Source organism: Pituophis catenifer, unplaced genomic scaffold, assembly GCF_029215685.1.
Source record: "Pituophis catenifer annectens isolate HBS135680 unplaced genomic scaffold, rPitCat1.0.hap2 SCAF_1, whole genome shotgun sequence".
In the NCBI taxonomy this organism is placed as follows: domain Eukaryota; kingdom Metazoa; phylum Chordata; class Lepidosauria; order Squamata; family Colubridae; genus Pituophis; species Pituophis catenifer.
The window spans coordinates 337,282,335-337,310,192 of NW_027256881.1; the positions used below are offsets into that span (position 1 = coordinate 337,282,335).

General features: G+C 43.0%; 1 protein-coding gene across 1 annotated transcript in view; it reads left to right on the plus strand.

The window, feature by feature from the left end:
• The window catches only part of TM6SF2 (transmembrane 6 superfamily member 2), a 28,707-nt gene extending 10,264 nt beyond the window's left edge, over positions 1-18,443 (plus strand). Inside the window, exons 2-10 of the mRNA XM_070931818.1 lie at positions 938-1,035; positions 3,267-3,364; positions 5,321-5,424; positions 6,599-6,681; positions 8,657-8,781; positions 11,652-11,753; positions 14,622-14,714; positions 15,398-15,517; positions 17,685-18,443. Coding sequence (XP_070787919.1) covers positions 938-1,035; positions 3,267-3,364; positions 5,321-5,424; positions 6,599-6,681; positions 8,657-8,781; positions 11,652-11,753; positions 14,622-14,714; positions 15,398-15,517; positions 17,685-17,885 — 1,024 coding nt within the window. The 3' untranslated portion in view covers positions 17,886-18,443. The remainder of the gene's footprint in view (positions 1-937; positions 1,036-3,266; positions 3,365-5,320; positions 5,425-6,598; positions 6,682-8,656; positions 8,782-11,651; positions 11,754-14,621; positions 14,715-15,397; positions 15,518-17,684) is intronic.
• The last annotated feature ends 9,415 nt before the right edge of the window (positions 18,444-27,858 follow it).

Consider the following 27,858-nt stretch of genomic DNA (forward strand, 5'->3'; position numbering starts at 1 on the left):
AGTGAAGGAAGCGCGGGCACGCGGGCGCGATGCAAACCGGTAGTAAAGGTAAGTAGAACCCACCCCTGGCAGGGGAGGCCATTTTCGCCCTCTTGGAAGCTCTAGGAAAGCCTCTGGAGCCTGGGGAGGGCAAAAAATGGGCCTACCGGAAGTCCGGAAACAGGCCCATTTCTGGCCTCCGGAGGGTGCATGAAGTGAACTGGTTGTGAATCCCACCACTGAAACCACCCCAGTAAAAATTACACAGAAGCAATAATATTAAGAGAGCTATTTTGGTCTGGTGGTTTAAGGCACCAGGCTAGAGATCAGTGAGTTCTAGTCCTGCTTTAGGCATGAAAGCCAGCTGGATGACTTTGAGCACATGGGGTGGTCTCCATCTTGATTTAGTTGACCTCCTCCTCACCTCATGGACACCTCTAAATGTAAGCCAAGTCCTGGGAACAGGGGTCCATGCTGGGAATGGAAGTCCTGGTGATTGCCATCGTGATTTTGTTGATCCCTCTTCCCTGTCAGCATATCTGCTTGTATTCTATCCCAGGCAATTCTACCATCATCTTTTAATGACCCCCATAATCCCTTGCGGGGTGGAGTCTGGGCAACTGAATGGAGCTGAGATGGAGTTTACTGGCCGGATGCCCTTCCTGTCACCAATGCGGAGTTATATTCAGCAGATATATTCTCATCCTGCCCAGAGAGAGAAATATCTGCCCCTACCTAGGATCGAACTCACAGCCACCTTATTGTGAGGCGAGAGCTCCACCTCTAGGCCACCGCACCAATTCCCAGGGAATTCCATGCCCTTTAAATTTACTTTAAAATTCCTGAATGCCTGAATGTTGTAGAGAATCTGGAGATCCCCAAATAGTGTTCCCAGTGGTGACTTTTTAATTAACGACTTTAGCATTTGAACTCTGTGCTTGTTCCTTCTTCCCTACAGCCCTCTGGTGATTGCAGTCCTCGGCATTATTATTCTGTCGCCTTTGTTTGTTCTGATTTATCTCCCAAGCCGCTCCTACGAGGATCCTCTTTTATATGGTACGTTCATTTTCCATTTTACCTGTCTGGTTCGTCATGCATGACACTTTTCTTCGCGTCTCCAACCCATCTTGGTTGATCCTTTGACCACGAGGGACAAATAGAAATTAATTGCTGACTTCCTGATTACCTCGACTGGATCAGCCTTGGTTCAACCTTGGCAGCTTGGCCATGTATGGACTTCAGCTCCCAGAATTCCCCAAGTCAAGCCGTGCTAGCTGGGGAATGCTGGGAGTTGAAGTTCACACATCGTCAAGCTGTCAAGATTGAGAAACACTGGATTAGATCACTCAATAGGAAAGCGTGGTTGTGAAATATTTTTTACATTAAATCACATCGGTTTGGAAGTTTTCGCTCAGTGATTTTTGCATAAATAAGGCCCCTGAAGGTAGCTGAACAGATTGCAATTACAGTAAGCAAATATGTATCTGCCAAATATCTGGAGATGATTGCAGGATGGATAAACAAAAGGGAGATTTCTGAACTGTGGAGATAGCTTTTTTCTGCATTCCTATACAGGCAGTCCTTGACTTAAAACCATTCATTTAGTGACCATTACAACGGCACTGAAAAAGTGATTTATGCTTGTTTTTTTACACTTATGACCGTTGCAACATGGGTTGTATTCAGGGGTGAAATCCAAAAGGTTCTGATAGGTTCTGGAGAACCAGTAGTGGAAATTTTGAGTAGTTCGGAGAACCGGCAAATGCCACCTCTGGCTGGCCCCAGAGTGGGGTGGGAATGGAGATTTTGCAATATCCTTCCCCCAGGAGTGGGGAGGGAATGGGGATTTTGCAGTATCCTTCCCCTGCCACGCCCACCAAGCCACGCCCACCACACCCACAAAGCCACGCCCACAGAACCGGTAGTAAAAAAATTTGGATTTCACCACTGGTTGTATTTATAATCATTGCAGTGTCCTGGGGTCATGTGATCCCCTTTTGTGATCTTATGACAAGCAAAGTTATTGGGGAAGGCAGATTTCAGTTAACAACTGTATTATTAACTTATTACTTGCAGTGATTCACTTAACAACTGTGGCAAGAAAAGTCATAAAATGGGGCAAAAATTCACTTAACAACTTTCTTGCTTAGCAACAGAAATGTTGAGCTCAGTTATAGTCATAACTCAAGGACTACCTGTATTCACCCACTGTGGAAATATTGGTCAGAGTTGAACAAGGAAAGAGAGCTAATTATTTTTATTAGAAACTCGATGATGGGGGAAAAGATCATTCCATACGAAGTCACCCAGCTGGCTTCCCTCTCTAAGGGAGGACTAGAACTCACCACATCCTGGTTTCTGGCATAGTATCTTGGCCACTAACCTCACTCTGCTCTCAGTAGATGGCGCTAAGGAACCGGTGGGAAATTTTGAGGCAAACTGCTTATATGATCTGAGGCTCTGGCCTGGAGCAATGTTGATGAACCTTGACAACTTTAAGATGGGTGGACTTCATCTCCCAGAATTCTCCAGCCAGAATTCCTTGAGCTGGTTCTTGATTGCATCCTTTTGTTTTAATTATAAGGACAGCACCTATTAAAGCAATGTTTCTCAACTGTGGCCATTTTAAGAGATGTGGACTTCAACTCCCAGAATTCCCCAGCCAGAATTCCTTGGGCTTGATCTTGATTGCATCCTTTTGCTTTAATTATAAGGACAGCACCTATTAAAGCAATGTTTTTTTACCTTGGCCATTTTAAGAGATGTGGACTTCAACTCCCAGAATTCCCCAGCCAACATAGCATAGCTGGCTGGGGAATGCTGGGACTTGAAGTCCACGCCTCTTAAAATGGACAACGTTGAGAAACACTGATCTGGAGACTAAATGAACAACTCTATTTTTATAGATCATTTTCAGTGGATTAAAAGAATTGCTAGTTCCTTTAAGGCCCTGGTCACCAATCCCCAGTCTGTGGACTGCCACCGGGCTGTGGCATGCCAGAAACCAGGCCGCGCAAACAAGCGAAGCCCCATCCATGGGATGCAAGGCAGCACATGAAACCACGCCTCCTCCAGTCCACGGAAAAACCACGGAACTGATTCCCTGGTGCCCAAAAGGTTGAGGTTCACTGCCGTAAGCTTATAGAGTTAGAGGAGCGGATGACTATAAAATATCCAATTAATGAATTTGTTTAAGAAATATTAGTCTTGCCTCATGAGTTCAAAGCCTGTGAAAACACACATGCGAGCATACCCACTTAACTGGGAACTTTTTCTGTTCCCGCCAGTGTTCATGGTCCTTTGCTTCATTGCTGGAACGGATGCTGTGATCGCTTTGGAGAAAGACGGCTACACCAGCAGCTTTGCGGATTTCTACATCAGAGAGGTTGGTCTGCAGGGACCCAGCCTGGGCTCTTGGAAGTAGGGGAAACCCACCATTAAATGCTGTGTTTGCGGCCTGCCTCGAGAAACAACGATGTCTGTATAAAAAAAAAAGAGGCAAGCTTTGATTGTGCATTGCCTATTTGAGTTTTTTCGATCACTTTTAGGGGATAATTGGTCCTTTGGAAGATGCAGTCTCAGGATCGATAGGGAGGGGAGGTAGGAAAATCAGGTTCCTTGATCTTCCCCAGATCGGCAACATGATCAAAAAAATCGACTAAATTTCAGCCACCATGCCTTCTTTCAGATATTTTATTAAATCCTCCAATCTTCGGCACCGTTCTAGAATTTCCTAAGGATCTCTTTCCCCTTTAGTTCCTGACTCGTTAACTTTTTGAGATCGGTTCTGCACTGTTGCCAAAGGACAAGAAACCCAGCCGCATTGAGAGCAATCTATACCCTTATCCTAAGCTGACCCCTTGTGCTCCTTGACTGCTAACTGGCTAGTTCTGGATGCCATTCAAAGTGGTGCAGTTCAGCTGCTTTTATTTTTTATTTTTTTATTTTTAATTTGATTTATATGCCGCCCTTCTCTGGAGACTCAGGGCGGCTTACAATGCGTTAAGCAATAGCCTTCATACTTTTGTATATTTATACAAAGTCAGCTTATTGCCCCCACAAACTGGGTCCTCAATTTACCTACCTGAGAAAGGATGGAAGGCTGAGTCAACCTTGAGCCTGTTGAGATTCGAACTTACAGTAATTGCAGACAGCTGGCGTTAATCACAATGCTATCAGTCTGCTGAGCCACCAGGCCCGGTGTGAGCCTGGCCCAAGTAGTTAGTTTTAACTACTTGTTAAAGTAGTTACTTGTTTGTTGTGACCCTGGCCCAAGTAGTTAGTATTAAATACAAACAGTTCGAAAACAAACAGCTGAGAATTAACTCATTCTCAGCGTAGTCCAAACTAAATTAAAGCAAATTCTTCAAAACACCATTCCTCAGTTTATCACCGACCTTGGGATAATTAGGCAAACTGCCAAAGCTTTTCTTGGCAGAAGCACAAAGCGCCGACAAGAAATGAATACAGTGAAACAAGAAGCAATTCTCTCAACTTTGTTTTCTGGCAAAGAGGCCAAGAGCTGTTGCTGGTCTTTTAAGCCTTATGGGAGGGGCCAATCATCTCTTGGCCTTACTCCTGAGTGGTCCTCTCTGCTTTATCTGCTCCTGCCTTCTGGCAGCTCTTCTCATACGTGCACTAGGAACAGGCTCCTCCTGTTCCTCTGTCTCTCTGCTGTCAGCCTCTACAGACTCCAGAGTCCGCACATCACTCCCCGATGGCCCTGGCCTATCTCTGCCTCCGACGCAGAGCCCTCATCCGGACCTTCCCCAGCCTCCAGGACTGGTCCATGTTCTTCCTCAGCCTCATTGCTGTCAGATTCCGCTGCCAGCTCCACAGGGTGCTGGCGGACCACAACAGCTTTGCCCTTCTACCTGGCACCAACTAGCTCAAGGGTCTCCAACCTTGTCAACTTTAAGACTTGTGGACTTCAACTCCCAGAATTCCTCAGCCAGCAAAGAGTTGAAGTCCACAAGTCCTAAAGTTGACAAGGTTGGAGACCCCTGAACTAGCTTATCTCAAAAAGCTAAGCAGGGCTAAAGCCGGTTAGTCTTTGGATGAGGAATCACCTGGAAATCCCAGACTGGGTTGTTGTTTTTTTTAAATCCCAGAAAAAAAACAGTGTCAGATGATATGGATGCATCCATGAAGTCGTCAAAAGTTAAGCTCAGTTCAGTGGAGACTCTCAAGGAAGCTTGTCGTATCAGGAGCTTTCTTCCAAAATTTAGCTCAGTTTTGTTTTGATGCTGGTTGACGTGTTCTGAAGGCATCTGGGAGAGGAGCAAGCTCAAGATGATTGTTTTTTCTGATGATGTTCCTTGTTTTCTCCTCTGGGTTGCAGGGTGAGCCTTATCTGGGCACAGCATATAGCATTATGATCTCCTACTGGCATGCTGCGGTGAACTTTGCCATGTATCTCCTCATGATTGCAGCCATTGTTCAAAGGTGAGGCCGAGTCTCAGCCTTTTGAGATAGACCAGGTCAAAAGTAACCACAAAAACTCTTGGGACTCTACCGTGTTTTTATAGGGTATGATAACTATGGAGAGAAAGGGAGGTGACCTTGAGGAAAACATGCAAGAACTAAAACCTGGGCAAAGGGGGATGAAACATATTTTAAGACATGTTGTGAGGGGTCTCAGGCAGACACCTCCTATGCCCACTGAAGTACAAAAGGGTGGGGAGGTATAGATAGTCCTTGGCTTACGACCACAATTGAGCCCAAAATTTCTGCTGCTAAGTGAGACAGTTGTTAATAGCAATAGCATTATAGCATTTAGACTTATATACCGCTTCACAGTGCTTTACTCTCTAAGCCAGTGATGGCTAACCTTTTTGCCATCGTGTGCCAAAAGCGGGGGGAATGTGGGGGGGTGGTCACGTGCGTGTTGCCCACACCCATAATTCAATGCCCCCGCGCATCCCCGCATGACCACTGCCGTGCTCCCCCACTTTTGGCACGCGATAACACAGTGGGCCTGGTAGGCCCATTTTTCACCCTCCCCAGGCTCCAGAGGCTTTCTAGGAGCCTGGGGAGGGCAAAAACGACCTTCCCCACCCCCCTGGAGGCCCTCCAGAGGCCGGAAACAGCCCGTTTCCTGACTTCCGGTGGGCCCGGAAGGCCTGAAAATTAGCTGGCCAGAGTGCACATGTGCGCTGGAGCTGAGCTAGGGCAACGCTTGCGTGGCCACGGATATGGTTCCGCGTGCCACAGGTGGCATGTGTGCCATTGGTTCGCCATCACGGCTCTAAGTGGTTTACAGAGTCAGTGTATTGCCCCCAACAATCTGGGTCCTTAAGTGAGGTTTGCCCCATTTTATGACCCTTCTTGCCACCATCATTAAAATGAACCATTGCACTTGTTAAGTTAGTAAGACGGCTGTTAAGTGAATCTGGCTTCCCCATTGACTTTGCTTGCCAGAAGGTTGCCAGAGGGGATTACGACCACAAAGTTATAAAATTATGTGCGGGGACATGGGTACCTGCTTAATGACCACCACGACTTACAAGTGTAATTCTGGTCTCAATGATGGTCATAAATCGAAAACTACCTGTAATGCTTTCCAGGATATCTGCTTGTTTTTTTTAAAAAAAAGTTACCAGAACATTCTGCTTTCTAGAAAGAGTTATCGGAACGTCGGCCTCTATTGGACAGGATCCTTCACCATGGCACTTGTGGTCTTTCTGCTGGGAAATGTGATTGGTGAGTTCTGTTTTTTTTTTTTTTCCTGCACTTGGCAAAATCCCTTCCCCAATTCAGTTATGATTTAAAATAAGGAAGAAGTCTGCTCCTTAGAATAAAAGATTTTGGGAAGGTGGTAAAAGAATAGAGTGATAGGAATAGGCTATTATCGGAATTTTTGTTTTCAAAAATAGCAGAATCCAATTTCAAAATTTTTATTAATTTATCAGAATGCAAAATACAAATAATAGAATAACGGAGTAGGAAGGGACCTTGGAGGTCTTCTAGTTCTAGTCCAAACCCCTGCTCAGGCAGGAAACTGTATACCATTTCAGACAAATGGTTGTCCAATCTCTTCTTAAAAACTTCCAGTGTTGGAGCATTCACAACTTCTGGAGGCAAGTTGTTCCACTGGTTAATTGTTCTAACTGTCAGGAAATTTCTCCTTAGTTCTAGTTTGCTTCTCTCCTTGATTAGTTTCCCTCCATTGCGTCTTCTTTTTTTGTGTGTGTGTTGAATATATTTATTTATTTAATTTGTCAAGCATGTATAACATAACAGATATAAGTATAAACATGATTATGAATACAGGAAATGGATACGAATAATTGGGGACAGTAGGACAGGGACGGTAGGCATGTTGGGGCACTTATGCAGGCCCCTTGTCCTGCCTTCAAGTGCTTTGGAGAATAGCCTGACTCCCTCTTCTTTGTGGCAGCCCCTGAGATATTGGAAGACTGCTATCATGTCTCCCCTAGTCCTCCTTTTCATTAGACATACCCAGTTCCTGCAACCGTTCTTCATATGTTTTAGCTTCCAGTCCCCTAATCATCTTTGTTGCTCTTCTCTGCACACTTTCTAGAGTCTCAACATCTTTTTTTACATCGTGGCTACCAAAACTGGATGCAATATGCCATGTATGGTCTTATCAAGGCTTTATAAAGCAGTACTACAGTAACACTTCACATGATCCTGATTCTGTCCCTCTGTTAATGCGGCTTTTTTGGCACCTGCAGCACATTGCTGGCTCATATTTAAGTGATTGTCCACTAGGAGTTATAGTTACTATTGTAACTGGTGTTGCAGTTACTACTATTGAGTCAGGAAATGAAAATGAAAATAATGGGAAATTAGGAGAGGAGAAAAGGAGTAGAGAGGAAAAAAGAAAAAGAAAAAAGGACATTGACTTTTGATTCTTTTATCACAATAGAAGATAATAACTTTACAGTCTCAACTTTTTACTTTTACACAATAATATGTACTATTTATTTATTTATTTATTTATTAATCAAATTTCTATACCGCCCTACTCCCGAAGGACTCAGGGCGGTGAACAGTCAGTTCTATAACAATGAACCTATTTAATCAGCAAAATCAAAGTCAAAGTTTCATTTTTCCATCACAACCTGAAAATCCAGAAGTGGTTTCCAAAAGAAAACAAAATTAGATATGTGCTTTTCTTTAAATAAAGCAATCAATTTAACATCTCTACTTTTTTTCTTTCTATGGACAATAATATATATTTCTGTTTGTACTTATCATTTATATTAACAAAATTTACTATACTCTTTCAAGTTCTTTAACCTTCAAGGCAGTGTGAAATCCAATTTTTTTTACTACCAGTTCTGTGGGCGTGGCTCGGTGGGTGTGGCTCGGTGGTCATGGCTTGGTGGGTGTGGCAGGGGAAGGATACTGCAAAATCTCCATTCCCACCCCATTCCAGGGGAAAGTTACTGCAAAATCCCTATTTCCTCCCAATCAGCTGGGACTTGGGAGGCAGAGAATAGATGGGGGTGGGGCCAGCCAGAGGTGGTATTTACCGGTTCTCTAAACTACTCAAAATTTTTGCTACTGGTTCTCCAGAACCTGTCAGAACCTGCTGGATTTCACCTCTGCTTCAAGGAAAAAAACCTTTTTAAACCACCATTTTAAAGCTCTAAACTTTTCTCTAAAAATATTTCAAAAATCAATAAATCCTGATGTTTACTACTCATAGGGAAGTACAGCTCTGAGATCAAACCAGCCTTTCTACTCAACCTTCCTTACCTCATCATACCCATCTGGGCAGCCAAAAGGCTCTTTGACCAGCCCAGGACCTGCCCTCTGCCAACAGCTGATCAGGTAGGAAAAATATATGTATAAAGGTAGCCTTGACTTACAACTATTTGTTTAGTGACCGTTGGAAGTTACAGTGACACTGAAAAAAGTGACAACTTGTCCTTACACATCACACATCATCGCAGTATCCCCACAGGAACGTGATCAAAATTTGGGCACTTGGCAACCAGTACAGGTAGTCCTCAACTTACGACCACAATTGAGCCCAAATGTTATGTTCTTAAGTGAGTTTTCCCTCATTTGACAACTTTTGTTGCCCCATTTGTTAAGTGAATCACTGAAGTTGTTAAATTATGGATATTAAGTGAATCTGGCTTCCCCATTATTTTTGCTTGTCACATGACCCTGGGACACGGCCACCGTCATAAATAGGAGTCAGTTGTGAAGCATCCAGATCAGGGGTGGGTTCTACTTACCTTTACTATCGGTTTGCAATGGGATTGCATGCGTGCGTTCGCTTCCTGATGACATCGGGGTCGGTGGGCGGAGCCTCCCACCGGTTTTTACAAACCGGTTCTTGCAAACCGGTCTGAACCGGGAGCAACCCACCCCTGATCCAGATGTAAATCACGTGGCCATGGGGAGGCTGTAATGGTCATAAGTGTGAAAAATGATTATAAGTCACTTTTTTCAGTGCCGTTGTATCTTTGAACAGCTACTAAATGAATTGTTTTAAATCGAGGACTGCCTGTATGTATTTAGGCTGTTGTAGCATTGCAGCATTACCATTGTGACCTTCCCAGCTGGCTTCCGACAAGCCCAGTCAATGTGGGAAGCCTGATTCGCTTAACAACTGCATGATTTATTTAGCGACTGCAGTAATTTGCTCAGCAACCATGGCAAAAAAAGGTCTTAAAAACAAGTCTCTTAACAACCATCTTGCTTAGCAACAGAAATTGTGGTTGTAAGTTGAGAACTACCGTGCCTGTAGTTCTATAGCTATCACTCCCTGTATACTGTGGTGGTTTTTATACAATGGGTTAAATTTCCTTTTTAAAGTGGTTTTCTGGGGGGTGTCTTTGAGTCAGTGTTGACTCCTTGGGGACTCCCCAAGTTTTCTTGGCATGGTTTTGGGAAGTGTTTTGTTATTGCCTCATTCCTAGGGCTGAGAGAGAGTGACTGGCCCACGGTCCCCCAGCTGGCTTTCATGCCTAAGGCGGGATCAGAAGTCACAATCTCCTGGTGATTGGCCCAAAGTCATCCAACTGGCTTTCATGCCTAGGGCGGGACTAGAGCTCAAAGTCTCCTGATGATTGGCCCAAAGTCACCCATCCGGCTTTTCACGCCTAGGGCGGGACTAGAGCTCACAGTCTCCTGATGATTGGCCTAGAGCTCACAGTCTCATGATGACTGGCCTAGAACTCACAGTCTCCTGGTGATTGGCCCAAAGTCACCCATTCAGCTTTTCATGCCTAGGCAGAACTAGAACTCACAGCCTTCCAGTTTCTAGCCTGGTGCTTAATCACTAGACCAAACCAGCTTTTTATTCCACCTTTATCTCCACCTTTAATAACTCAAGACAGCTGTTACCATACACATAGTTCTGACCTCTAAGGTATTGAATTTTTAATCTGGCTACTGTGTTGGGTTGACTTGTATAATAGTGCTTTTTATTATTAAACCCAAATCATCATTCTCTCCATTGATTTGTCCCTGGCTTTTCCTATCTACCTCTCCAGGAGCATTCAGTGCAGTTTTTAATTCATTCCTTCTATTTCCAATGCTCAGAGACCAGTATTCTTGCTTACGTAGCCAAAACAGCACAAAAAGTGAGGGATCAGCATTTTTTTTAAAGCAGAAGTATAAAAGTCTTTGTGGAAAGAGTCTTGGTGGGGTGGAAGAAGGATAGAGGTACAGTTTCTGCTTAATTATACAGTAGACGGTAAATGTCAGATTGATATTTGACAGACCATCCAGAAAACAATTTATCAAACTAGAAGATACTTAACCTTGACAACTTTAAGATGTGTGGACTTCAACTCCCAGAATTCCCCAGCCAGCTGTGCTGGCTGGGGAATTCTGGGAATTGAAGTCCACACATCTTAAAGTTGCCAAGGTTGAGAAGCGCTGACTTGGATAAATGAGCAACTGTATCAGTTTGACTAGTAAATTAACGCTTCCGTTAACGGCTAGTGAATTCTGGGAGTTGAAGTCCACACACTATAAAGCTGCCAAGATTGAGAAACGTTGGACTAGTCAGTCACTTGTTGGGTGTCAGTACATCACAGGCTGTGTTGTACATCACAACGCTGCAACCCTATGGCTGCGTTGTCACTTCCTGCCAGCTCACAATCTTGCCGCACTTTCAAAACAAGTTGATACGGATGATCTTCTCTTGTCAGGCCCCAGTTTTGAATCAACCTCAACCAGGGGTGGGCTTCAAAAATTTTAATAAGGGTTCTCTGCCCAGTTGCTAGGTTGGCATGGCCATGGTGGGTACGGCCTCCTGCACCACAGTGGGTGGGGGGGGCATTTTTGCCCTCTCTGGGCTCCAGAGGCTTTTCTCGAGCCTCCGGGAGGGCAAAAAGAGCCCCCCCAAGGCTCCGGCGGCCCTCTGGAGGCTGGAAATGGCCCCGTTTCCCAAACTTCCGGTAGGCCCATTTTTCGCCCTCCCCGAGCCTCCGCATGCGCCCTGCACTTACCTGCATCCAAAATGTTCCATGTGGGGACTCCTGGGAGGGGCAGGGTGGGGTGGGTGGGGCCAGCCAGGAGTGGGATTTGGGGGTTCTCTGAACTGTACAGAATCTTAGCCAGAGGTTCTCCCGAACTCCTGCGAACCCCCAGCAGCTCACCCTTGACCCCAACCCCCAATCCCGTATTTGAGAGCAAGACTCCTTAATCCTACCTTCTACTTTTCTTTCTACTTGGGAAAGGTTGCAGAAGAGCAAAACAAGAATCTGCTCCAGCGCCCTATGGATTTGGGGTTGATAGGATTTCTCCTTTTGGCTGTGGTCTACACACTCTTCCGAGGACTGGTAAGGATAACTGTCTCTCTGTCTGTCTAGCTGTCTGTCTAGATCAGTATTTCTGAACCTTGGCTACTTTCAAGAAGTGTGGACTTCAACTCCCAGAATTCCCCAGGCAGCCATGGTGGCTGGGGAATTCTGGGAGTTGAAGTCCACGTCTCTTAAAGTGGCCAGGGTTCAAAAATACTGATCTAGACAGACTTTTATTTCCTACTATAGCATCAGATGAGGTTGATGACCTGGTCCAGCTTATGCAATTAATGGGGACTTTCTCGACCCATGATTGAACAGCAGGTAATCCATCAATTCTGGACTGCAAGTACTGATCTCTTGTGGCAATAAATTCTGCCAAGACTGCAGTGTGTCCAAAATGTTGAGATCAGCAGATTCATTTTCAGTCCCGATCTGCATTTTGTAAGCATCCTTAATGGAGGGGTCACGATCTCCTGGGGGAAAAATGACTGATGAGTTGCATGGTCAGGAGGCTCTTGCCAACCCTGCTGATGCCCAGGGTCACCCCTATCTATCCATCTATCTATCTTTGTTTTTCCTTTCAAGCAGGGGTGAAATCTACTTTACCTTCTTTACCGGTTCGGAAGTGCATGCTCCATATGCATCACATATGATTTTGGACCCTCTGCGCATGCGCAAAGCTTTCTGCATATGCGCAGAGGGTCAAAAATAGGTTATGTCCAGGCGGATGGGTGGAGCTTTGCATTGCCGCTACCAGTTCGCCAAACCACGTGCTGCTGCTGCTACCGGTTTGCCTGAACTGGTGCGAACCGGTAGCATTTCACCCCTGCTTTGAAGGTACTGTTTTCTGTATGAGACCTGATGCCTTAAGTTGGGCTAGCTTGCTCTTAAAACAGCCCTAGAATACTTTTTTCCAGTTAGACCAGTATTTAAACCTTAGATGTTTTGTATAAGGTAGTCCTCAACTTACAACCATTCATTTAGTGACCATTTGAAGTTACAACAACACAGAATAAAAGTAACGTACAACTCGTCCTCACACTTATTTATTTATTATTATTTATTTATTAATAAAATTTATATTATAAACTTATGAACATCACAGCAACCCTACATTCACATTATTATTACTGTGTTTAGTGTACAATGAGAACCTGACAAAAGGAAGTAAACAGGTCAATCCACATAATTATATACAGCTAGTCCTCAGTTTACGACCACTTGAGCCCAAATTTTCTGTTGCTAAGTGAGACAGTTGTTAAGTGAGTTTTGCCCCATTTTGCGACCTTTCTTGCCACAGTTGTTAAGTGAATCACAGCAGTTGTTAAGTTACTAACACAGTTGTGAAGTGAACCTGTCTTCCCCATTATTTTCCTTGTCAGAAGGGCTCAAAAGCTGCTCACATGACACTGGGATGCTACAATTATTATAAATATGAATCAGTTGCTAAGCGTCTGAATTTTGATCACATGACTATAGTGATGCTGCAGTGGTCATAAGTGTGAAATATGATCATAAGTCATTTTTTTCTGTTTCATTGTCACTTTGAACCGCCATTAAACGAACAGTTGTGAGTCAAGGACTGCCTGTACAAAATGTATACTGGGTGGTATGGCATTGGCCTCATAACTAGACGTCCAATTCAGCTATTCAGTCCTCACTTCATGACCAGACGTTAGGGTTAGGGTTAGGGCTGTTGCGGTTGTTAAGCAAATCACCACATAACTTGACTCAATTTTACAACTGTTTTACAATGGTTGTAAAGTGAATCACTATGGTGAGTAAGTAAATCACATAATTGTTAAGCGAATCCATTCTCCTGAAGGCGAGTTTTTCGCTAGAATCATGTGCAGGGCCGGATTTAGATGAAAAGAGGCCCTAGGCTATTCCACTTATGAGGCCCTTTCACCTATAGTGAAAGTGTAATTTTAATTTTGCTAACAATTTGAATGTAGGGAATGTAGGCCCCTCTTGATCTTGAGGCCCTAGGCTGAAGCCTAGTTAGCCTATAGGAAAATCTGGCTCTGGTCATGTGACTGCAGGACGCTGCAACCAATCGTAAATTAGAAATGGTTGCCAAGTGCCTGAAATATTATCACATGACGGGCATGCAGCAGTTGTACCTTTGAGGATAGGTAGTAAGTAACTTTTGGGGCATCCTTTGTAACTTTAGACAGTTATTAAGTAGGTAGTCCTCGTTTAGCAACCACAACCGGGACCGGCAATGACTGAGCTTACAATTTTACCTCAATGTTTCTTTGCTTTGCAGACCTGAAAAAGTTATAGGATTAGTCATAAAGTTATTTTTTTCGTCACTTTTATAATTGCAAATGGTCACTAAATGAAGAAGTCAGGAAATGGCAGTCAGGAAATGAAGACTGTCTTCAGACTGATCCATTACTCATTCCTGCTTGAATCTCTGCCCATTAAAAAGTAGCAAAACCGAATGAAGCATTTTGCAAAGTGTCATACAAAAGATGCATACAGTGTGAAATAGGATGCCTTGGTAGTACAGTGGTCTAAGGCACCCTGTTATTAAGCTGGTTATTAAGACCAGCTGCCTGCAATTACTGCAGGTTCGAATCTCGCCAAGGCTCAAGGTTGACTCAGCCTTCCATCCTTTCTAAGGTAGGTAAATTGAGGACCCAGTTATGGGGGCAATAAGATGACTTTATATAAATATACAAAAGGATGAAGGCTATTGCTGAGCACATTGTAAGCCGCCCTGAGTCTCCGGAGAAGGGCAGCATATAAATCAAATTTAAAAAAACAAAACAAAAGAGTGGTAATCATCCCATTTTGGAAAAAATATAATAGAGTATTAAGAGTCGTTTGTGATTTTGGGAGGGGCAAAGGAAATACATTTACAAATGTGTGTATGTTTGTGTCTCTATGCAATTACAGGTTGTTCTGGATTGCCCAGCTAATTCCTGCTTTGATTACATTTACCTGCAAGAACCTTACCTGCGAGATCTGGTGGCCTACCCCAAGATTCAGGTGCATCCAAATTGTCTGGGAAGGGAGAATTCCTTGCTGAATATCTTTGCCAACTTCTCCCAACCTGATGCCCTTCTGATTTTTTAATCTGCAGCTCTTGACCGCTTCTTCTTCCTTTCATCATAATGAGAGGACCCGTTAGAGCAGTGTTTTTCATAGCACGTTCATAACATCTGGATTGATGGGGGGTTGCCTCTGAATCCAGATTTCGTTGCAGGAGGGTTGTCATTTCAAATCCCAAAGGTGCTTTTCCAAAAGATAACTGGACTTACTTGTTTGTTTGTTTTTTTGCTTGAAAACATTTCTCATCTAAGAAGCTTCTTCAGGTCTCAGAACTAAAGAAGCCTTCCTGGATGAGAAGCAAAACGTTTTCAAGGGGAAAAAAAACAACAAAAAAAATCCAGTTGCCTTCTGGAAAAGCAACTTTGAGACAACCATGATCTGGATCAGGGGTTTCCAACCTTAGCAATTTTAAGCCTGGCGGACTTCAACTCCCAGAATTCCCCAGCCAGCAAAGCTGGCTGGGAAATTCTGGGAGTTGAAGTCCGCCAGGCTTAAAGTTGCCAAGGTTGGAGACCCCTGATCTGGATGACTGAGAATTTCTATAGACATTGTCATTCAAGAGATCTTCTATTCTTGATCTGTGCTGGAATCTAATGTTCTGTGGGGGGTTTTGTTTCCAGATGTTGGTGTATCTATTTTATGTCCTGCCATATTTCTGCATCTGCATCTATGGATTACTCGTTCCTGGATGCACATGGATGGGAGACTGGGCCTTGGTTTTTGCTGGTGCTATTGGACAGGTATGTAGCAGAGCCTGCAGGATACTGCTCAATTCCAGGTCAAGAGATATCCTCACAGTCACAACTCTCATATTCTTTGACTTTCAATACCAAAGGATAGCGATAGCAATTGCACTTAGACTTACTGTTTATTTTGCTTCACAGTTCTTTACAGCCCTCTCTAAGCGGTTTTACAGAGTCAGCCTATTGCCCCCAACAATCTGGGTCCTCATTTTACTGACCTCAGAAGGATGGAAGGCTGAGTCAACCTTGAGACGGTCAGGATCGAACTCCTGGCAGTGAACAATGAGTTAGCAATAGCAGTAGCACTTAGACTTAAATACCGCCTCACAATGCTTTACAGCCCTCTCTAAGCAGTTTTGCAGAGTCAGCATGTTGCCCCCAACAATCTGGGTCCTCATTTTACCAACCTCGGAAGGATGGAAGGCTGAGTCAACCTTGAGCTTGTCAGGATCAAACTCCTGCCATTGGGCAGAGTTAGCCTTGCAATACTGCATTCTAACCACTGTACCACCACCACCATGGCTCAGTGGTTAGAATAGTGCAGTATGGACACTTTAAATTTTTACAAAAGTCATATAGCAAAACTTTATTGAAAAGAATCATTACAGGTAATCCTCAATTTATGACCACAATTGGGACTAGAATTTCTGTTGCTAAGCATGACAGTTGCAATGTCCCATAATCACACCACTTTTTTGGGGGGGAGTTTCAAGATAATCCTATTCCACTGCTGGAATGGCCTGGGAATAGCCCAGACCTTAACCCAATTGAAAATCTATGAAGCCGACTAAAGAAACTTGTTAGTCAGAAGCGACTCAGCAATAAAACCCAGGTAATAGAAGCAATCATTCAATCTTGGTTTCACATTATAACAGCTGCAGAAGTAAAAGACCTGGTTCACTATGGGAAGACGTCGTAAGGCTGTAATTCATAATACAAGTTACCCAACTAAGTATTAACTAACGTGATAATTTTTGCATATCTCATTTTTTCTATGGTGATAATTTTTGTATATCTCTTTTTTTCTGTGTTTCACTTTTCTTCTTTATACTGTAACTGCTATTCTAATAGCAAATCCTTCATAAAAGTTAATTGAATTACATTCTTGATTAAATTATCTTTCCATTGATATATAATTTTATGGTACTACTCCAAAAAAAAGTGGTGTTATTAGCTAGTTTTAGAACTTTTCCCAAAAGGTTTCCACAATTTTGGCCACTACTGTAAGTTGAAAACTACCTGCATTTTGTGAGACTTCGGGAAGGAAATAAACTTTGGAGAGATTCTGGCAACATTGCAATTAGATTTCACAAAATCTCAGTGTTTCAGGCAAGATTCAAAGGCTGAGACTGTTGAAATCTCAGTAACCTCTTTGTTTTTAGTTTTTGCCAACTGCTGAAATATACTTTTACATCGGGGTTGGTTAGATGACTGCAGAGGTACTTTTCGGGTCAATAATTTTGAGTACGGCACTGAGAAGATGTAGAAAAATGCATCACTTCCCCCTGTGGCATTTCTTTCTCGTCCCCTACTGCATTTGTGCTCTGTTCCACTCCTGTACCTTCAGTTTAGCCAGCAGAATTTCCAAAATTATTCCTGGAATTATTGAAGTGTTTGCCAATTGGCACATCTGCCTGAATGAGACTGCCCGAAATAAAGAGAATAATTTCTGATGTGAGTCTGCATCAGTGTTTCTTAACCTCTGAAACCTTAAGAAATGTGGACTTCAACTCCCAGAATTCTGTGAATTGAAGTCCAGACAATTTAAGGTTGCTGAGATTGTGAAACACTGCTTTACATAAAAGGATGTTGTGATTCTTTTCAGAAGAGGCTTTATTAAGGCACGTTTGTGCGTCTAAACATCATTGTGTTGCAACATACCAAAAAGCTGTATTTTGTTGCTTATCTGTGCCAAACATGAATGAAAGAGAAAAAGGCACAAATGCATATGCAAAATTAGAACACTATACAAAATATTTTACGTACTTTATTTCCTTTTACAAAAAAAACCCCCCAAAACCAGACCATACAATTCCTAAATGTATATTTTCCGCTTATCGGGGGGCTTAAAATCAGAATAAAATCAGAGTTGGAAGGGATCTTGGAAGTCTTCTAGTCCAACCCCCCTTGCTCAAAATGCTTTCTGTCTCTTCCATTTTTTCAGGCTCAGTTTTCCCACGTAGCTGCCTCCATTCACCATCGCACTCCTTTTCCGTACCGCATCCCAGAAAGAGATTGGTGGTTTGTGGTCCTGTGCAACGTAGCCTATGCGGTGGGCCCACAGCTCTTAGCTTACCGCTGTCTCTACAGACCTGCCTTTTTCTGTAGCCCCGTTTCCCAGTCCAAAGACAAGAAGAACCAGTGAAGAAAAAAAGAAGAGGAAATCTTGTGCTCGCTGTTGCTCACAAATCTAATGGTGTTACACACAGGTGCTTCCTTGGGAGAACCCCAGTTCTGACAGTGTTTTAAATAACTTGGGGGGTAGGTGGTCCAAACCATTCCTTGTATAGCCACAGGCGACCTTTGCCTCGTCTGTATGATGCACTTGAAGCTGATTTGAAACAGTGAAATTCAAAACGTTCATTGGTCTATAGCAGATCCTTTTGATGTGGCGAACAAAGTTAACCCAAAAGCCAGATGGTTTTAGGTCTTTAAAAACTACACTTGAGATTTTGGGGTGGGAAAGTTCCTGGGAGATCATGTGAGAATACAGAAGAAGAACAAGAGAGATTTGAAAGCCTTCGAGGATGCGATTTGAAGAAGCTGGCTATCCTGTTATACGTTTTCCTATTTTTCACCAGGAAAAGGAGGATTGGTGAACAAAAGGAACCTGTTCATAACACAGAAACAGGGACCTGGGACAGCGCCATGAAGTCACTGTTTACAGAATTATAATGTGGGGGAAAAAAAAACCAGATTAATATATGACTTTTAAAGAGCTTGGCTCTTGTGTCGTTTGTCTGTGCTTGGCCAAACTGATTGATGTTATCTAGGTTCATACTGGCTGTGTCCACAAGAGCACCTTGGGAAGTTTGGTTGATTTGGCTTAGTGCATTGTGACTAAGGGGTTTGAGTTGTTTTAAAAAAATAATAATAATGAAGGCAGGTTAAAAGAATGTAAAATTTTAAATGGCTTTTACTTTCACCAAAGCTATCAAATACAGAGCAGTGTATGTTGTCGGCTCCAGTGACAGTGTTCTGCCCCAAAGAACGCAGCACACATAAAGTCTGTTTAGTTTACTAAATTAAATCAGTCTTTTTCAAACAAAGGCTGTTAATTAACTTTCTTAACAGCCTACAAGAATCCAAAGAATAAATAATCGTAATCTTACTATGATTGGCAGAAAGCCCAGAAGCAATTTGCAGGAAACTGATAAGAGAACTAAGATCCAGACGCGAAGAAGAGTGAACGAAGTTGTTCCCTGCAAATTGCTTCAGTTGTCGTCCTTCCTTAAATAGGCTAAGGGAGTGGCCAATTAGCCCCAAGCCTTACTCTCGAGGAGACCTCCTCCTGAGGAGCCACTCCTGCCTTTTGGCAGCTCCGCGCCCGTGCATCGAGAAGAGGCTCCTCCTCCTCTTCTTCTTCACTTATGGGAGCTTCTGAAGGCCCTGGCTGAATCCCCGCCTCTGGCACCACATCTTCTCCAGCCTCCTCATTGTCTGACTCGAGTGCCAGCTGCACAGGCTGCTGGTGCATCACCACACCAGCCTCCTCGCTGTCGGAATCAGCTACTAGCTGCATAGGCCGCTGACGGGCCACAAAAGACAGGATTAATAATGCAGTGCAAGTTCAAATTCACCATCTAGTAAGTGTCCTGTTTCTACTAGTGGCCAGCCAAGCACCTGTTCTGGGAAGCATCCAAGCTGGGCAGAAAGCCAACAATCCTCTCCTTTTGTTGCATCCCATATATTTGGGTAACTGCCCTTACACATGGAGGTATCTTTTTAGCAATAGCAATAGCATAGACTTATATACCTCTTCACAATGCTTTACATAACTCTCTAAGCAGTTTTACAGAGTTAGCATCTTGCCCCGAACAATCTGGATCGTCATTTTACCGACCATGGAAGGCTGGAGTCAACCTTGAGCTGGTCAGAATTGAACTGCTGGCAGCCAGCAGAATTAGCCTGCAATACCGCATTCTAACCACTGCGCCACCACGGCTCTTTGGTTCTTTTGCTCCTAGAATAATAATATTAGACCTCTGCAGAGCCCAAAGATCAACCTCATCTGAAAATTTTGCTTTCCATGATGCAGCCAACGTGTTTGAAAAGGTACAGGTGGTCCTTGACTTACAGCTGTAATGGAGCCTTCCTGTTATATTCATACCACGTGAGGATTATAACGTGGTTCATCACAAGATCGACGACTTTTTTTTTTTTTGCAGCGGTCGTTGAGCGAATGCCACAGTCATTAAGCAAACCTATTGTTCACTATGCGGCATTTTTGCCAAAGGGGGAAGTAAATGCTTTTTGTTTTGGACAAAAACATCATAAAATCATGATCACTGCCAGTTGCTGAATGTGCAAAATATGGTCATGTGACCATGGGGGAGGGGCAGCCATTGGAACTGGGTCGTAATTACTTTTTTTGGGGAGGGTCTGTTGTAACTTCAAACTGTGGTTAAACAACCTGTCCTAAGTCGAGGACTACTTGTACACTATTATGGGATAGAGATATTTGTGTCCTTCACCCCTACCTGGTTATTCAATTCCAGAAAGTAATATTCACAGATAGACTGCCTGAAAAGTTGGCCGTTCTTATTGCTAAATGACCATGATAGAAAGGCTGTTGGGAGACCAATGTTGGTTTAACGTTACGTGCAAGGAAAACTAATGTGCAGTTTAACGTGCTTATGTGAACCCAGTTAGTTTGCTTTGTAAACCATGGTCTATGGTCAGAGTGCTGACTGAAGTCCAGCAGGTTCTGACAGGTTCTGGAGAACCGGTAGCGGAAATTATGAGTCGTTCGGAGAATCGGCAAATACCACCTCTGGCTGGCCCTAGAGTGGGGTGGGAATGAAGATTTTGCAATATCCTTCCCCCCAGGAGGGAGGAGGGAATGGGGATTTTGCAGTATCCTTCCCCTGGAGTAGGGTGGGAATGGAGATTTTGCAGTATCTTTCCCCTGCCATGCCCACCAAGCCACACACACCAAGCCATGTCCACAGAACTGGTAGTAAAAAAAATTTGGATTTCACCACTGGAGTGGCTCAGAAAAATCAAAATGGTGGTCATCTAAGCCCTGCCCATTTTTGAAGTTGCTGGGTGTCAGGGAGCCAGACTGCATACTGTACAAATTTAATAAATTATTATTATTACTATTATTTTTTATATGCATCATGGTTGGGACTACACCTCCCAGCCAGCATCCTTCACCACTGACATTCTTGGCATAGGAAATAGGTCACAGTTAGTTAAGATCTGCAAGGCACACTGTGCAGCAACTATGGATTTCAAACCAATGTATGACTGAGCCTGATACATAAAATCAGAGTTGGTTACTTATCAACAAACCATCATTCAATAAAACAAGGCCTAATGTGCTGCATTAATTCACCCCCACCCCCACCTGCCCTACAGGTAGTCCTTGATTTACAAGTTCGTTTAGTGACCATTCAAAGTTACAACTGCACTGAAAAAAGTGACTTACTTCCATTTTTCATAGTTAACAACCTTTCATAGTTACAGCCCCATCGTCATGTGACCAAAATTCAGACGCTTGGCCACTGGCTCATATTTACAACGGTTGCACTGTCCCAGGGTCACGTGATCCCATTTTGCGACAAGCAAAGTCAACAGGGAAGCCAGATTCACTTAACAACCAGGCTATTAACTTACGAACTGCGGTGATTCACTTAACAACGGTGGCCAGAAAAGTCATAAAATGGGGCAAAGCTCACTTAAATGTCTCACTTAACACTCACTCGATGGCGGTCATAAGTCGAGGACTACCTGTATTTTGCATTTTCCGTTGATAGAACCTCACCCCTAATTGTGCTGCTGTCACACGGGGGTCACCAGAAACGTGCGTGTTGGAAGTGGATGTCCATTGTGTAATCAAAGAAAAAGGAGAGGGCAGGGCCCTCTTTTGTGCACCCCTATTTGGTCACACTCACACCCAAGCATAAGCTGCAATCCTGCATTCTCCCATCCAGCAACTTTGCCTAAAACGGGTCTCCAACCTTGGCAACTTTAAGACTTCTGGACTTCAACTTCCAGAATTCCTCAGCCAGCAAAGCTGGCTGAGGAATTCTGGAAGTTGAAGTCCAGAAGTCTTAAAGTTGCCAAGGTTAGAGACCCCTGGCCTAGAACATATGGGGGCTCTTCTTATTAATACAGATAATCCTCGACTTACGACCACAATTGGGACCTTGCTAAGTGAAGAAGTCTTTAAGTTGTGCCTGATCTGACTACCATTTTTTGCCATAGCCATTAAGCAAATCACCACAGTCGTTAAATGAATCACAAGGTTGTTAAGCAAAATCAGGCTTTCCCCCATCAATTTCGTTGGAAGCTGGCTGGGAAGGTCACCAATCACTGATCGCTGCAACCCCTTGTAAATACATGCAGGTTGCCATGTGCCCCAAGTTTGATTGTTGCGACCTCAGGAATGCTGCAGAAGTCACAAGTGTGAAGACCAGTTGTCAGTCACATTTTTTCAGCACCATCGTAACTTCAAACGGTGATTAAATGAATCGTCATAAATTGAGGTCTATCTCTACAGGCAGTTCTTGATTTTTGCAACCATTCGTTTAGTAATCGTTCAAAGTTTTAATGGCACTGGAAAAAAAGTGACTTATGACCGTTTTTCATACTTACAACCCTTGCAAGCATCCCCATAGTCACATGATCAAAATTCAGATGCTTGGCAACTGATTCATATTTATGACAGTCGCAGTCTCCCAGGGTCACGTTTAGCGACCTTCTGACAAACAAAGTCAATGGGGAAGCCAGTTTAATTTAACAACTGTCTTATTAACAATGGCTTCGTGCGACTCACTTAACAACCGTGGCAAGAAAGGTGGTAAAATGGTGGCATAATTCCCTTAACAACTGTCACACTTAGCAACAGAAACATTGGGCTTAATGGTGGTTGTAAGTTGAGGACTGCCTGTAACGTGGCTGGAAAAGGCGAAATTCGCCTGGCTTTTCCCACTCAGCCACCTTGTGTAGAACATCGAATGCCAGTTTCTGTAATGATGAGGCTCCGAACTCCAAAATTGGAACCAGGATTTTGGGCATGGCTCTGCCTCGCTTCCGACCTACTTTACTGCTGTCCAGGAACTCAGCCAAAGGATTTGCAGGTTCTCCTTCTCACATCCCTTTTCTCTTCACCCTCCCCACATTTTTGCTGCCAAACCCTCCCTTCTGCTGGTCTGTGCAGGCTGCTCTAATGCAGTTATTGCTCCTCGGTCATTTTCGTACAACTTTGTGCTCATTTTTTTTTTTTCATTCCCAGGCAGCAGTGCTCTCTCTCGCTCTCTCCCCCTTTCCTTTTTCTTTCTCTCTCTCTCTCTCTCCCTCTCTCCCTCCCTCCCTACTTCTTGGAGTTTGCTGACTAAGACTCTGAAAAGAAGCTGTCAGCATCATGCTGCTAAATTAAAAAAGAAAGAAAGAAAAAAAGAAGAAGAGAGAAATAAAGAAAGGAAGGAAGAAAGAAAAGAAGGAAGAAAAAGAAAGAAAGAAGAAAAAGGAGACTTCAAACCCTCCCCAAGCAAACTAAGACCGACAGATTTCTCTTCTGTTCTCTTCTCTCCTCCACTTCTGCCCTGTTTCTTCAGCATTGCCTCTTCTGCAGTCATCTCAACTTCAGTCACCGGCTGAGATTTTTGGCCCGGGACATCTCCTGTTCCCCCTACCACCTCAAGGAGAAACGGTGAGTCTTGTTTGGTGCAAGGCAGAGTTACAGTTTTTGGTTTCACCTTGATAATGCAGCGTTGGCTGATCCAGAGTTGATGTAATAAGTCGGATGTCTCAAGAGCATCCTTTGGCACCTTAACTTGGGTACCACTTTTCTTGCTGGGCTAAGCAGAATAGGAGGGAAACGACCGCCGTCTTCTGCAACTCTCGGTTGCAGTGGGTTTACCTAAAAGGGGGGGGCATTTTCTGCTTGGGAAATGTTCTACCAAGGATTTTGATTGATTTTGAATTCTCTGCATGAAATGTTAAGTCGGGGGGGGGGGGGGGATATGGGACAGCGAGTCTGATTTCAACGTTCCTCTAAGTTCCCAATTCTGCAGCAGCCCTGAGGTTAGATGTTAAATCTATGAAAATGCGGTGGGAGGAACGGGGGTGGGGGGGTGGGGGGGGCAAAGATAGAGCTTTTATCTTTCAGTTGTTTGAGGGGGCGGGGGGGGGCTTTGGAGGGGAGGAGAGATGATATCCATAATCTCCAGAGAGCTGGAGAACTTTGCAAATCTCTTCTTTGCGAAAGGAAGTGCTTGGGGTTTGTTTTTTTAACTCCCTGTTGTCTGACTTGTAAAGAGGAAGCTCATTTCATGCCCTATTCATTTTAGCCCCACATTACTTATTGTCCACCGTACCAGGCGGAGAAATCTCTTTTCCATCGTCTATTTCCTTTGAGGGGAAAGGGAGATTCAGTCATGGTGCTGTGTTTCTATCCCTTAGAATAAAGCAAGATCCTAGTCCTCATGATTCTGGAGAAAAGGCTGGTTGAAGTCATTCGTTTCTCTAGCACTGACGATATATATTCTGATTTATAATGGCTTTGTGTGGGGGTGGGGAGGACTTCCCCATCACTTGCTGATTCTTCTTCTTCTTTTTTTTTTAGTGGAAATAGCCCAGATTTGAGCCTATAATCTAATGCATGTGCCATGCCGCTGAACTAAATCTGGTAAAAGACAAAGGAAGTGAATCTTTGTGCTTCTCAACTATTTGGGGTTTTTAGCCGGTGTCGTCTGCTTGGATAGGCAAGGATGCTTCAAAGCCTCAGCAGAGAAAATTCTTTACTTCCAAATTGAATGAGATATAAAGCTGGAGCTTGACCTTGAGAACTTCAGCATGGTTGTACATACATATGCGATATGCATAATCTGCCAAATTATAGCGTGGTCGCCTAACTCGTTGGTTGCAAAAGAAAGGTTACGGCTGTGATTAATGCTTCTCCATCTGCAGACCTCAGGACTAAAAAGTCTTAGGAAATAAAAATGCTGCTTCTTGCAAATCAGCGAACATCCCCAAATCAGAGCAGTTTAGGTGGGATGGCAGAAACTGTTAGATACGAGTCTTGCAGGAACTTTACAGGGAAGATGGGCAGCATAAAAATTTAATATATATTGTAACGTAATATAATGTAATATAACATATAATAAAATAGATATGATATATTATATGATAATATTATAATAATAATATAATATAATATAATATAATATAATAATATAATATAATATAATATAATATAATATAATATAATATAATATAATATAATATAATAATATAATATAATATAATATAATATAATATAATATAATATAATATAATATAATATAATAAATATACCCTGTTTCCCCGAAAATAAGACATCCCCTGATAATAAGCCCAATTGGGCTTTTGAGCACATGCGCTAAAATAAGCCTCCCCCCGAAAATAAGCCCTCCCCGAAAATAATTAAACGCAGAGCTGGAAATCAGGTAAGATAGCAAGAGGAGCCCCATCTTGCTCAATGAGCCCCAAAATAATAAGACCTCCCTGAAAATAAGGCCAAGTGCTTATTTCAAGGTTCAAACAAATATAAGACAGGGTCTTATTTTTGGGAAAACACGGTAATATAATACAATATAATACAATACAATACAATACAATACAATACAATACAATACAATACAATACAATACAATACAATACAATACAATACAATACAATACAATACAATATAATAATATAATATGGGATCTTATGGAATAGGGTAGTGTGGGGAGAGTCCCTCAAGGTTAAATAACAATAGCAATAGCACTTAGACTTATACACCGCTTTATAGTGCCTTTCTAAGTGGTTTACAGTCACCATATTGCCGCCAACAAATAAATAAAATAAAATAGGTTTCTAGTCCTTAAGGTTTGAACAACCTTGACTGTTTTGATGAAAAATTTCAATTTGGTAGCCCTGACAATGCAGTCAAAGCACCCCCCCCTTTTTTTTTACACATGCTGATACATGTAAAAAAAGGTGGATTTTGATGGCACAGTTGTGGTTTTCATCTAGATCATTTTGACAACAGCCCATCCATCAACCACGTGGATGTGAAGATAGTTGATGAATGTAGGTTGCAAACTGTGAGTTGGCTCCACTTTAGCTGGACATGAATCCAACAGATTTGTGCATTATGGGGATGCTGCAAAGGTCTAAGTATGAAAAATGGACATAAGTCACTTTTTTTCAGTGCCATTGTAACATGAACGGTCACTAAATGAACTGTTGTAAGTTGAGAACTACATTTATAGAGTCGAGAGAGGGAGGGTTTTAATTACTGGATTAGGGGACTGGAGGCTAAAACATAGGAAGAATGCAGGGGTGGGTTCTAAAAATTTTTTACTACCGGTTCTGTGGGGGTGGCTTATTTTGTGGTCGTGGCTTGGTGGGGGGGGGAATGTGACTGGGTGGGCCAACTTTTTTTTTTACTTTTAAAAGCATTTTTTCTACAACCTTAAGAGGTTGCAGAAAAAAATGCTTTTAGAAGCCTCTGACGATCAGGCAACTCAGCTGGGATCGTCAGAGGCTTTTAAAGGCATTTTTTTTCCTACAACCTCTTCAGCCGGAGTGGTTGCAGAAAAAAATGCTTTTAAAAGCCTCTGACGATCCCAGCGGAGCCGCACCATCATCAAAGGCTTTTTTTTTTTTAACTTTTAAAAGCATTTTTTCGGCTGAAGAGGTTGTAGAAAAAATGCTTTTAAAAGTTTTTTTTTAAAAAAAGCCTCTGATGAGGTGGGCAGGGTAAGCGAGCGGCGACCGGGCCGGGGACTGGTTCGGGGGCGTGGCCAGCTAATGTTATTACTGGTTCTCTGAACTACTACAAATTTTTACTACCGGTTCTTGCGAACCGGTGCAAACCGGGAGCAGCCCATCACTGAAAGAACAGTTGCAGGAACTGGTTATGTCTAGTTTAATGAAAAGAAGGATTAGGGGAGACATGATAGCAGTCTTCCAATATCTCAGGGGCTGCCACAAAGAAGAGGGAGTCAAGCTATTCAAAGCACCTGAGGGCAGGACAAGAAGCAATGGGTGGAAACTAATCAAGGAGAGAAGCAATTTAGAACTAAGGAGAAATTTCCTGACAGAACAACTAATAAGTGGAACAACTTGCCTCCAGAAGTTGTGAATACTTCAACACTGGAAATTTTTAAGAAGATGTTGGATAACCATTTGTCTGAAGCGGTGTAGGTTTTCCTGCCTGGGCAGGGGGTTGGACTAGAAGACCTCCAAGGTCCCTTCCAACTCTGTTATTCTATTTCTATTTCTACTGTAATAGAATGGAAGTAGGGCAGCATAAAACTACCCTTCAGATCCCATAGCTTAATGGAGGGGAAACTGGGGGGAGGTGATTTAAAGTCAACCTCAATTATATATTTTTTAATAAGCAAAGATTAAACAGGCCCCACTGTAAACTCAGCAAAAAGACACCGGGCACCTGGGATTCACAGTGGCTCCTGAAGTAATGAGATGCTAACAGGATAAGTGAAAATGTTAATTAAAAGTATCATTGCAGGAAGTAAGCTATTCCAAGTAAAGCTGCCTTTTACAATTGACTGATGGCCATGTTGTCAATCTCTTGTCTTCAGCGTTCATTGGTACTGCCAGGGCTGCCCCCTGCCTACCAAGCATTTTACCATCTCTACAATTCTCTTCCGCAGAGTCTTAAAGCTCTTCTCCCAGGCCAGGGTGATGGGTCTCCCTTGTATGTCGCACGTGTTTGTTGCTACTGCAATTCACCATCTTCTTACTCGTTCTATATATTTTGTTCTCTTGATTGCATTTTGTTGTTTGGTTTTTATGCTTGGAGCTAGCCAGAATTGAAGGACATTATTTAAGACAGGAATGGGCAACTACGGCCCCTTTATGACCTGTGGACTTCAACTCCCAGAATTCCTGGCTCAGGCATTCTGGGTATTGAAGTTGACAGGTTGTAAAAGAGGTTAATAGTTGCTCACCTTTGAGCTAAGCCGAATAAATGAATAAATAAATACTCAACTCTCCCAGACTGAGAGAGCTACCGCTAGGAATAAACCATAGAGACTCCAGGGAGCATTACTCTGTGGGTTTGGCCACCATTTTGTTTTGTTTTTTTTTAATTTGTTTTTATCTTGCTTTTCTTTTTA